The sequence below is a fragment of the Chelonoidis abingdonii genome, chromosome 12, assembly GCF_003597395.2.
Source record: "Chelonoidis abingdonii isolate Lonesome George chromosome 12, CheloAbing_2.0, whole genome shotgun sequence".
In the NCBI taxonomy this organism is placed as follows: Eukaryota; Metazoa; Chordata; order Testudines; family Testudinidae; genus Chelonoidis; species Chelonoidis abingdonii.
The window spans coordinates 8,356,107-8,367,113 of record NC_133780.1 but is presented as its reverse complement, the minus strand read 5'-3'; the positions used below and the strand labels follow the sequence as shown (position 1 = coordinate 8,367,113).

At 54.2% G+C, this 11,007-nt stretch overlaps 1 protein-coding gene across 1 annotated transcript; it reads left to right on the top strand.

Moving 5' to 3' along the window:
- Nucleotides 1–5,713: 5,713 nt before the first annotated feature.
- LOC116827230 (uncharacterized) lies at nucleotides 5,714–10,699 on the top strand. The gene is made up of 4 exons (XM_032784601.2): nucleotides 5,714–5,839; nucleotides 6,539–6,635; nucleotides 8,664–9,220; nucleotides 10,102–10,699. Exons 3-4 carry the CDS (start codon nucleotides 8,686–8,688, stop codon nucleotides 10,551–10,553), a joined length of 987 nt encoding a protein of 328 aa, XP_032640492.1. The 5' UTR covers nucleotides 5,714–5,839; nucleotides 6,539–6,635; nucleotides 8,664–8,685; the 3' UTR covers nucleotides 10,554–10,699.
- The last annotated feature ends 308 nt before the right edge of the window (nucleotides 10,700–11,007 follow it).

Sequence of the window (11,007 nt, the reverse complement as noted above, 5' to 3'; positions counted from 1 at the left end):
AAAAAAGAGAGAGATTTCTGCTTCAGGAAGAGTGGCTGGCAGAATAATGGACTCATATCATACATTCAGGGGCTTTGAGAGGAGCCCAGAGCATGAGCGCAGAGCAGCTCCGGAGCAGTGGAGCTGCAGGTTTTTGCCTGGAGCTGGAGCGGAAGCCAGGAGCAAACAAGCTCCAAAGCCCTGGATCGATTAATAATTAATCATGTTACGTTATTCACCATTCTTTTAATTCATAAATTAATACAAAATACAAACATATCATCTTCATCACTAAACGCCGAAGGCACAAGTGTAGACACATCCCTCAAGCTGCCAGAACAGAATTTAGACCAACTTCGTGTGGTGTGTGTAGACCAGCTCAGTCTATATCGACGCAGCTTGTCACACCAGCAATTTCATACTGGTCCTGCCCAGGGGGGAAATTCCCCTCCCAGTCCGCGTGGGGAGACCCAACTGCGCACAGTTATCTTAGAGTGCCGCCGGTTGCCAGCCCTATAAAACCAGCTCCACCAATATACCTCTTAATTTCTGGTGCACTTTTCCCTCACTCCTTTCTATGCACTCCCTATCCGTGCCCCCACAAGTCACGGGACTCCTGGTCAACCTCTCCTCGCCCTGGTAAATAGCCATCTACACACAGGGAGAAGGAGGTTGCCAATGAAGAACTCCGTGACTGTGGGCTCGTTTCTGCCTCTGAGGACCATGCACGTATCCGGGCAGAGTTCCTCTGGGCGGTGTCAACTGGCCTCCCGTATGACGCATTCAAGGAGCAGTGGCACTGTCCAAGGTTCTTGCTCGGTGTCCCCAGATCAGCTCCATCACATTATAGCCCTCATCGACCGCACTATACCTGTCCCTTTTCTTTTAATCAAGTTATCCCCTGAAACAGTTGGGTATTTTTGAAGGTCCCAGTGGATCCTCCTCCTTAGGACTGGGGGGGAATCCATTATGCAGTGGTGCGGGCTTCTCACCCGCCCAGTTCCCCAGAAAACCCATAAGGTACTGCAAACTCCTCACAGCTCAGAAAATGAAGGAAGCTTCAGAAGGGAACCCCCAGTTGCTGACCAAGGCTGAAGAATATGTAGAAGTGAAACTAACCATTTTCATTCTCCCCCTGGCAGGCAAGCCATGGCAGCCCCCGATCTTGTGAGTGTTTGCAAAAGAAGTTCTTGTTCCATCTGCCTGGATTATTTACTGACCGTGTCTATCGATTGTGGGCACAACTTACTGCCGCGACTGCATCAGCACGTGCTACAAAAAGAAGATCAGTAGGCCAAACTCTCCGCCCTCAGTGCAGACGGCACGAGCCCTGAAAGGAAATTCAGTGCCCAGCCGGGAGTTAGCAAACTGTGGCTGAAATAGCCAACACGGCTGAGTGGCCAAGGCTGCTCACCGGGGCAGGAAGAGAGAGGGTGTGTGAACCCCACCAGGAGGGTCTGAAACTGTTCTGCGCAGGAGGATCAAACCCCCATCTGTCTGATCTGCAGAAGAGTCACGGGGCTCATCGCGCTCACACTGTGGCTTTCCCATAGAGGAAGTATCACAGGATTACAAGGTAAGAAACTATGTTAGAGCCATTTTGTACCAGCTTTTTTCTAATCCTTGGTTCTTTCTCTATTTCAAATGGACACAACAGTAAGCAGGAGTTCACAATAATATATATCGTTGCACAAATCTGGTAGAAGAGAAAGTATCACTCTCTCTTAGATATAGAGGGATACTATGTGAAGGCCAAGTACTGTAACAGGGTTCAAAAAAGAACTAAATATGAATCATAGGAAGACAGGTCGCATCAATGGGTATAGAGAGGCAAGGATGGGTAGACTGCAGTTTTGGCCAGATAGCGGAGAAATGAATGACGGCAATGGATCACTTGGATGATCCACCTGTTCTGTTCATGCCCTCTGAAGTACTCTGGCAAATTGGCCACTGTTGACAGACAGGATATTGGGGCTAGATGGACTTTGTTCTGACACAGATCTGGCCATTTACTTGTATGGCCAGAAGGCAGGGCCAGGATCCCAGGCCTCCAGCACGCCAAGTGCGTGCGTGGGGCCATGCAAGCCACAGGGGGCGCTCTGCAGTTTGCCGGAAGGAAGCGGCAGGTGGCTCCGGTTGGACCTCCCCGCAGGCGTGCGTGCCGAGGGTCCGCTGGTCCCACAGCTTCCGGTGGAGCGTCTGTAGGCATGCTGCAGGAGGTCCACCGAGCCGCGGGACCCTAGGGGACCTCCCACAAGCAAGTCTGCAAAGATCCACGGGAGCCCGCGGACCGCGAGCGGCAAGAGCGCCCCCCGCACATGCCGCCGTGCTTGGGCAAAGAGGCGAAATGGCCTAGAGCCGGCCTGCCAAAGGGACCAGATATCATTTTGTCTGCCTTCCAGTATAAAACAGGCCAAAACTGCCCAAAGTTACCACTATATCGACTGAGTGACCTGCCGGTTTAGCTAAATAGGAATTACTTCACACGAGAGCTGCAGTTATTGAACGAAAACTTAGACTCATAGATTCATAGATCAACTTAGGTCAGAAGGGGACCAATATGACATTATCCTGAAACCTCCTGCACAAAAGCAGGCCACAGAAACTAAACCCCATCCACTTTTATAACAACCCTAACCCATGACTGAGTTATGAAATCCTCAAAATTGTGTTTGAAGACCTCAAGCTGCAGAGACCACTCAGCCAAGCAAATCCCATGCCCACACTGCAGAGGAAAGGCGAAAACCTCCAGGGCCTCTGCCATCCGCCCTGGAGGAAATTCTTCCGACCCCAAATGGCTATCCAGCTAAACGCCTGACATGGTGGGCAAAGAACTCAACCAGGCCAGCACCCAGGAAAGAATTCTCTGCAGTAACTCAGTTCCCATCCCATCCACATCCCTCAGCAAGACCATTGGAGCAAGACTTATCTGCCGATAATCCAAGATCAAGTCGCACCCAAATAAACTACCATCATATCATACCCTCTCATATACTTATCAAGCTTAGTCTTTTCAAAGCCCAGATAAGTCTTTTGCCCCCACTACTTCCCTCGAAGCTGTTCCAGAACTTCACTCCCCTAAATGGTTAGAAAACTTCGTCTAATTTCAAGTCTAAACTCTAATAATCCAAATTGTACTCATTTGTCCTCATGCTACAATTAGTATCAGCTTAAATAATTCCTGCTCCCTCCTAAACGTTAATCCCCCTGATATATTAATAGAGCAAGCAATATCCCCGGACCTTCTTTGGCCAGGCGTACTAAACAAGCCAAGCTCTTTGAGTCTCCTTTCATAAGGCAGGTTTTTCCATTCCCGATACATCCTAGTAGCCTGTCTCTGAACCTGTTCCAGTTTGAATTCATCCTTCCTTATGCATGGGACAACAGAACTGCACACAACTCCAGGTGGGTCTCACAGCGCCTTATATAGACGGTACTAACACTCCTTATCCTTGCTGAAATACCTCGCTGATGCACCCTAAACCACATTTTGCTTTTTAATCGGCCATATCACATTGGCGGCTCATAGTCATCCTCTTGCTACAACAATACCCCAAGGTCCTTCCCTCCTCTGTCGCTTCCAACTGAATGCGTCCCCAACGTATATCTAAAATTCCTTATATTAATGCCTAAGTGCATGACCTTGCACTTATCACTATTATATTTCATCCTATCACTAATTACTCAAGTTTACAAGGTGATCAGATCTTCCTGTATAGTATCCCCGTCCTTCTCTGTGTTAGCAATACCCCAGCTTGTGTCATCCCGCAACTTTAATTAGCACATTTCCCGCTTCTTGGTGCCAAGGTCAGTAATAAAAAAGGTTAAATAGAGATCGGTCCAAAGGGAGCCACAGCCGGGCCATGGTAAGAACTGCGCAGGAAGTTGTGGGGAGCCACAGAAGAGCCCCAATGTCCACACTGATATTTTAAAGCCCTGCAAACCCGAGTCAGCTAAGCCAGGCCAACCACAGCCAGGCCACAGTGTGGTGGAGCCATGCCTGTACTCCCAGGCCCCTCTGCTGGAGCCTGCTCACTCCTAGCACCCTCTGATCTCCCGGACCATCCTGCCCCATGCCTCCTGCTGCGCCCTGTATGGAAACCAGGAGATTCCTGCCTCCGTGCTGATTAAATGGCTCCCACTCAGCCAGGTTTGCTGGAAGCTGGGAATGAGCGACAGGGGATGGCTCACGTGAGGTGATGCTCACCTGTTCTGTTCATTCCCTCTGAGGCACCTGGCATCGGCCTCTGTCTAGGGTTACCAACTTTCTGCTAGCACAAAAATGAACACCCTTGCCCCACCCCTGCCCCGTCCCTCCTCCAAGACCCTGCCCATGCCCCATCCCTTCTCTGAGGCCTCGCGCCCCGCTCATTCCATCCCCCACCCCCGGTCACTAGCTCTCCCCACCTTCACTCACTTGCTCATTTTCAATGGGCTGGCTCCAGGGGCTGGAGCGCAGGTTCTGGCTGGGGATGCGGGCTCCAAGGTGAGGCAAGGGGTTGGGGTGCAAGAGTGGGCGAGGGCTTGGGCTGGGGGTGCGGGCTCAGGAGTGGGGCCAGGGATGAGGGGTTTGGGGTGCAGGAGGGGGCTCCGGACTGAGGCAGGGGGTTAGGGTGTGGATGTGGGTTCTGGGGTAGGGCCAGAAATGAGGGGTTCAGGATGCAGGAGGGGGCTCCGGGCTGGGACAGGGGGTTGGGAGGCGGAGGGTAAGGGTTCCGGCTGGAAGTGCCAGGCTCTGATGTGGGGCTGGGGATGAGGGATTTGGGGGGCAGGAAGGGGCTCTGGGCTGGGGAGTTCGAAGTGTGGGAGGGCGGTGCTTGAGGCGGTGGCCAACGTGCAGAGACCCCTGGCTGCCCCTATGCGTAGGAGCCGGAGTGAGGACATGCCAGCTGCTTCCCAGGAGCCACACTTCATGGAGGCTAGCAGGGAGCCTTGCCAGCCCCGCTGTGTGGCACCAGTAAACAGCCTGCTCAGCACTGCTGACTGGAGCTGCCAGGACCCCTTTTCGACCAGGTGTTCCAATCAAAAACCAGACACATGGTCACCCTACCACTGTCAGAAGGTACATGGGGCTTAATGGACCTTGTCTTAGCCACTATGGCTGTTCTCATGCGGTGATTTGGGCCTCAAATAACTGCATTCAATTTATTTATTTTTTTCAAAGAGTGACTATGCCTTTAAAGTCTGTTTTCCCCTAAGGGAACAAAAATCTCTCTGTCTGACTTTATTTCCAGTGTAAATGTCCTATTAAGCTGAGTTTACCACTGTCCCCAGCACACACAGGATCACATTTCTCACCAGATCCCCCGGGGGCTGAGACAAGTCACAGACGCGGCTCAGCCAATGAGACAGATCCAGGAAGGGAAACACCCAATTCCATCCTGTGCTCCTCTGCCAGACGGCTGAAAATTCAAACTAACTTTGTGACCCCTTCCCGGGCGGGATCCGTTGCTTGCAGAGAGCCCTGCACTGCAGAAAGGCTGCGGGAGGAAGCTTCTTGTTCCATCTGCCTGGAGTATCTCAAAGACCCGGTGTCTATCCACTGCGGGCACAACTTCTGCCGGGCCTGCATCAGCCAGTGCTGGGGGGAGTCGGAGCCAAACTTCTCCTGCCCCCAGTGCAGAGAAACTGCCCAGCAGAGAAACCTGCAGCCCAGCAGGGAACTGGCGAGAGTTATCGAACTAGCCAGAGGGCTGAGTTTCCAGGCAGCCAAGGGCTCAGGACGAGTGAGTGTGTGAGAGACACCAGGAGGCCCTGAATTTTTTCTGTGAAGTGGACCAAACCCGCATCTGTGTGGTGTGTGACAGAGCCAAGATCTCACACGGTGGTTCCCATAGAGGAGGCTGCCCAGGAGGACAAGGTAGGAAATATTTGCCCACCAACAATATTTGTACCGGTGGCTTTTTTCCAAGCCTAGATTTCAGAGGCCAAAGCTCAGCAGTTCAGACAGACCTCATGGAGTCTGGCACCTTACTTGTGAAATTCCAGATGTTCGGATGTTGGGGTTCCTTTCACCTGAACTCCATATTTTATGCCACGTTATTGGTTGTTATTTGTTAATTACAATGATCTTATCAGGATCATTAGGTTAAGTTAGTGATCTTGGCCCTCAACCTTAGGAATAATTGATGATGAATTTTTGGAGCAAACCTGCCTCCCTCTCTTTTACTAGCAATCAGCAATGTGGCAGCAGAGTTGTAGGAAAGAGATCTCTACCAGGCACGCTGAGAGGCCAGGGCTACATACGGAGGCACTAGGGTTTGTACACTGGAGGCCTGGACCCAGCTTGCAATCCTAAAATGAACTAGGTCTCCTCTGTGACCTGCGGTTCTTCCCCAATTCCTGCACCATCCATGGTCTGGCGTGTGAGTTGGCATGTGGGTGCTCTCCCGGCCTGCTGCTAGGTTAAATAAACTGGAAAGCTAAATCCATGCAGCAGCGATATTGTTGGCCGGAGGGGAGGGGGGGAAATCACTGATCCTCATGCTCTAAAAGAAAAAAAATTAACACTCTCCCCTGCATCTCCCCCTCCCCACACCTCCCATGTCCCTGTGCCCAGGAACAATTCCAGACCTGACTGCAGGCTCTGAAGGAAGAGAAGAGAAAAGCTCCTGGGATTGAAACTGACCAGAGGAAGGAGAAGCCCAGAGTACCTGGTAGGTGCCCAGTGTTGTTACCCAACCAGGCCGTGGGGATGAATGTCAGTGTGGGAGGTTTGTGTGTTTTTCTGGGGCCGTGTGCTGCTGGTTGGGGTCCTGCGTGTCTGTCTCTGTTCCCCTGTGTGGGCTGAAGTGAGACTGAGGCCTTGGCTACACTGGCGCTTTGCTTTACAGCGCTGCAAGTTTCATGCTCAGGGGTGTGAAAAAAACAAAGAAAAAAAAGCCTCAGTGTAAACATTGCCGCGCTCCCAGCGCTGCAAGCTACACCCGTAGAGGATGTGGTTTACGTGCAGCGCTGGGAGAGCTCTCTCCCAGCGCTTGCGCTGAGACCACACTCGCACTTCAAAGAGCTGCTGTGGCAGCGCTTTGAAATTTCAAATGTAGCCATACCCTGAGACTCCTTGCCTGGCCTGGAGCTGGGGCAGATTCCCCTGGAGCTGTGGGCAGCCCTGGGGCAGGGCAGACGCTGATCGAATCCAGCAGCAGGTGGCCAGTCCTGCATTTCCAGTGGCACCATGGAGCCAGGCCTATGCTCAGAAGGGGCCCCGGCCTGCTCTGCTTGCACTGCGCCCCAAGACCCTGCCAGCTTGCTGGTTCCCCCCCACCCCACCCATCAGTTGCTCTTCTGGACTGGCCCAGGGCTCTTCTCCACCCCCTGGCCTGTCCCCACCCGCCAGCTCCTCTGAGCCCCCTGGCCTGACCGCAGTGAACCTTCGGCTCCAGGCAGTCTGCTTCCCACCACCTGTGGGGCCCCACCTGTCTCCCTGGAGCTGAGCCACCTGGGACTGGTGCAGAACTCTGGCCAGTCTCGGACAGTTGTGGAGGGATGACAGTGCGTGGGGCTTGACTGGGCCCCTCCAGGCAAGTCGGTCCTGAGGGAGCCCGGCCAGGGCAGTTGCGCCACGCCAGGGGAGCCAAAACGATTCCCGGCCCCGGGACCAGCCCTGGCTGTCCTGCCAGCTCAGCCTGGCAGACACAGTTGCCTCTGAGCTGGGTCAGTGAGTGCGCCGGGAGGCAGGGCGTGGGGGAGTGGGTCTCTGGGGAATCTGGGGGGGGTCTGAAGATCGGTGTGTGTTGGGGCACTAGGGAGTGTGGGTTCTGCATAGGGTGGTGGGTGGGTTTGGTGGGGCTGTGAGAAGGGGGAGTGCTGGGCAGGGGTGGTATTGTGCAGGGTGCTGTGCATGTGTGATGGGGTGCTGGGCAAAGCGGGTCCGGGGGGGGCTCTTGGCATAGGGAGTCAGTAAGGGTATTTGTGTTGGGAGGGGGGGCTGTGTGACATGGCATGGCCCATTTCTGAGGGAAAGGGGCATGCTGGAAGCACAGGGCTTTGCGGGTCAGTGTGCCTCTGGTTTGTAAATAGAGCCCTTGCACTGGGCTGGACGGAGCAGGGGCCGCCCCTTCCATGTCATGCCCCGTTGCCCCTGGCTGGCCCCTCGCTCTGGGGACTGACCTCCCTGTGCCATGCTCCATTGCCTCCGTGGGGGCCCAAAAATATGTTTGGAGCTGGGCCCACACAAGGTGAATCCGGCCCTGAGGTGACCAGAGCGATGAGGAAGTGGGATCATGGCCAAGGCTGCATTATGGTCAGTCCCTGACTATCAGGGAGGCTCTCTGGGCCCTTCCCAGCCCCATCACACACTCCTCAGACAGCCTGCTGGGCTCGGCTTCAGGCTTGAGCTTCCTGCCTGTGGCCTGGCCTACACTACAGAGTTAGGTCAATGTAAGGCAGCTTATGTCGCCCTAACTATGTACACATCTGCACTACCAGGTCCCTGCTGCCAACGTAACTCGCCCGCTACGTCGACTTTATTACCCTGCCTCTGCGAGAAGCATAGCACTTAATGAAGTCGACGCAGGGATTGCTTACGGAGGCTTAAGTGGCCACCGGGAGTTGTCCCACAATGCTCCGCAGTGACCGCTCCAGTCAGCGTTCTTAACTCCGCTGCCCTGCAGCCGGGTACACAGGTACCCCTCCCCTGTTAAAGGACCAGGAGCTTTAGTATGTCCCATGTCTTGTTTGTTCAGCGTGGAGATCTCACCCACTCAGATGAGCATACGGGGTCCACGCGCCAAACGCTCTCCTGCCTGGAGTAGGCAAGAGGTGTTGGATCTCCTTGGCCTGTGGGGAGAAGAGCCTGTGCAGGCACAGCTCCAGTCCAGCCGTAGAAATGCAGATGTCTATGAGAAGATCTCTCAGGGCATGGTGGCGAAGGGCTACCAGAGGGACCTGCTGCAGTGTCGCGTGAAAGCAAAGGAGCTGCGGCTCGCGTACCAGAAGGCAAGGGAGGTGAACGGTCGCTCTGGTGCAGCACTGCAGACGTGCCCCTTTTACAAAGAGCTGCATGCTATCCTCTGCAATGACCCCACCCCCAAGAGCCGCCTGGAGGAGTCGGAGTCCCAGGGCACCGCAGGCAGTGGTGCGTCGGAGCTGCTGGATGAGGAAGAGGAGGAGACGAATAAGAGACAGGCGAGCGGAGGGTCCGTTGTCCTGGGGGGACAGGAGCTGTTTGTAACCCCGGAGCCATCCAGCCAGTTGCAGCACGGCAGCATGGCTGACCGTGATGCTGGGGAGGGTACCTCTGGTGAGTACGCACTTAGGATTAATATTGTGGGAACACATGTTCTTGTTTGCTATATTTTATTGAAATAATCAGTGGAGGTAGAATGGCTCTCTGCTTCTCAGTGCCCGGACCAGCTAGGCAGAGGGTGCCCTGCAAAAGAGATTGTTTATGTACACAGGGATGTCCCAGGAATCCTCCATAGAGATCTTCAGTAAACTTTCCTGGAGGTAATCTGCAATCCGTTGAAGGTTTCTGGGGAGGGCTGCCTTATTTCTTCCACCACGGTAGGACACTTTCCTGCGCCACTCCAGTATTGATTCGGCAGGCGTCATCTCAGTACACAGGATAGCAGCATATGGACCCGGTCCATACCTGAACGTGTGCAGCAACTGTCCCCCTTCCACCTCTGTTACCCTCAGGAGGGTGGTATCAGCTGGGCTCACCTGTGGGAGATGGTGCTAATATTCATTTCAATTGCTCAAACCGCAAACACTAGTGCCTGTTTCCCTTCTCTCCCTCCTCTGCCCCCCAACCCCCCGCTGCCTTGTGATAGCTTGTCCCTACCCCCATCACCGGACAGGGGCGCCAGAACCCAGGGGCACAATGGGGAAGGGGCACCGGAATCGGGGCGGGGGGGCATGGCCACCCACTGTTGAACATGGCTGTAATTTGGGAGGCAGGGGTCTTTGTTCCTCCACCCCCACTTCTGCAGAAGCCCCAACGCCCCTGCCCCCGGGCTGTACTCCTCATGGCTAAGACAGCAAACCAGTCCAATGAACACCTTGCAGAAATGCAAATGTTCCGGTGTACATTTGCAGGGATTCAAGGAAGTGATTTTTATGCAGGACGTCTGCCCTGGACCCTGGCTCTGCGCTGACAATGGTTCCTTTGTGCTTTTACAGCCAGGAGCGCAGCCTGGGGCTCTCCCTCCACGCCGTCGGCGGGGCTCTTCCAGATAAGACGAAGGTCAAAGAGAACATGTGATGATGCGCCACATGAGACAATGAACGCCTCTGGGAGGGCGGACACCGAGCCGAGGACCGCTGTCTTGGAAAAAATGGACATTATGAGCAGGGCGCAAGCCAAGGAGACTGAGCGTCGCATGCAGCAGGAGGTGCTGGGGATTCTGAAGGAACAAACAGACATTTTGAGGCGTCTGCTTGACCTTCAGGAGCGATACTTTAAGTCTCGACTCCCACTGCAGCACATCCAGAACAGCACTCTAACATCGCCCTACTTCCCCTCCCCTCCTCGCACACATTCCACTTGGCGGAGGGACCCGATGCAGTATCCCTTCTGCTCAGTCCCCGGGGAGGGTGCATGGAATCCCAGCCGCCCATTCACTGACGTGTGACAGGCCGGGCCCCTGCACCTTTAAACAGAAGGTGAATGTGCATTCCCCCTCGCAGTTGTATATTCCCCTGGGGTTTCCAGGTTTTACCTCCCTGGCACGTATTTCTGTTTCTGTGTGAAATAAAAGTCCATTTCTTGAAAACGAAACCATCTTTATGACTTCAAAATGAAGGGGGAGGGAAACTCAGGCACTCAAGGGGGGTGAACGAGGTCACAAAGAGCCGGACCTGTAGATAGAACCCAGGAGTCCTAGCTCCTGTCCCCTTCTTGCTCTAAGCATTAGCCCACACTCCCCACATTCACAGCAACCACTGGAGAGGCCCCTGTGAGGTATGTATTGTCGGGTCTTAGCCCATTCCCCGGGCATCATTTCCCTCTTCACTGGCAGAGCCTTTGGAGGGGTCAGGGGCTGAGTGGAGTGTGGGGTGGTCTCCCCAGCTGTAGCAAGGGAGGGG

Bases quoted from the DNA above. Each gene is read 5' to 3' on its own strand.
- LOC116827230 (XM_032784601.2), top strand. From the start codon at position 8,686: ATGAGCATACGGGGTCCACGCGCCAAACGCTCTCCTGCCTGGAGTAGG. The intron at 9,221-10,101 runs GTGAGTACGCAC...GTGCTTTTACAG, and splicing joins TGCTGGGGAGGGTACCTCTG to CCAGGAGCGCAGCCTGGGGC.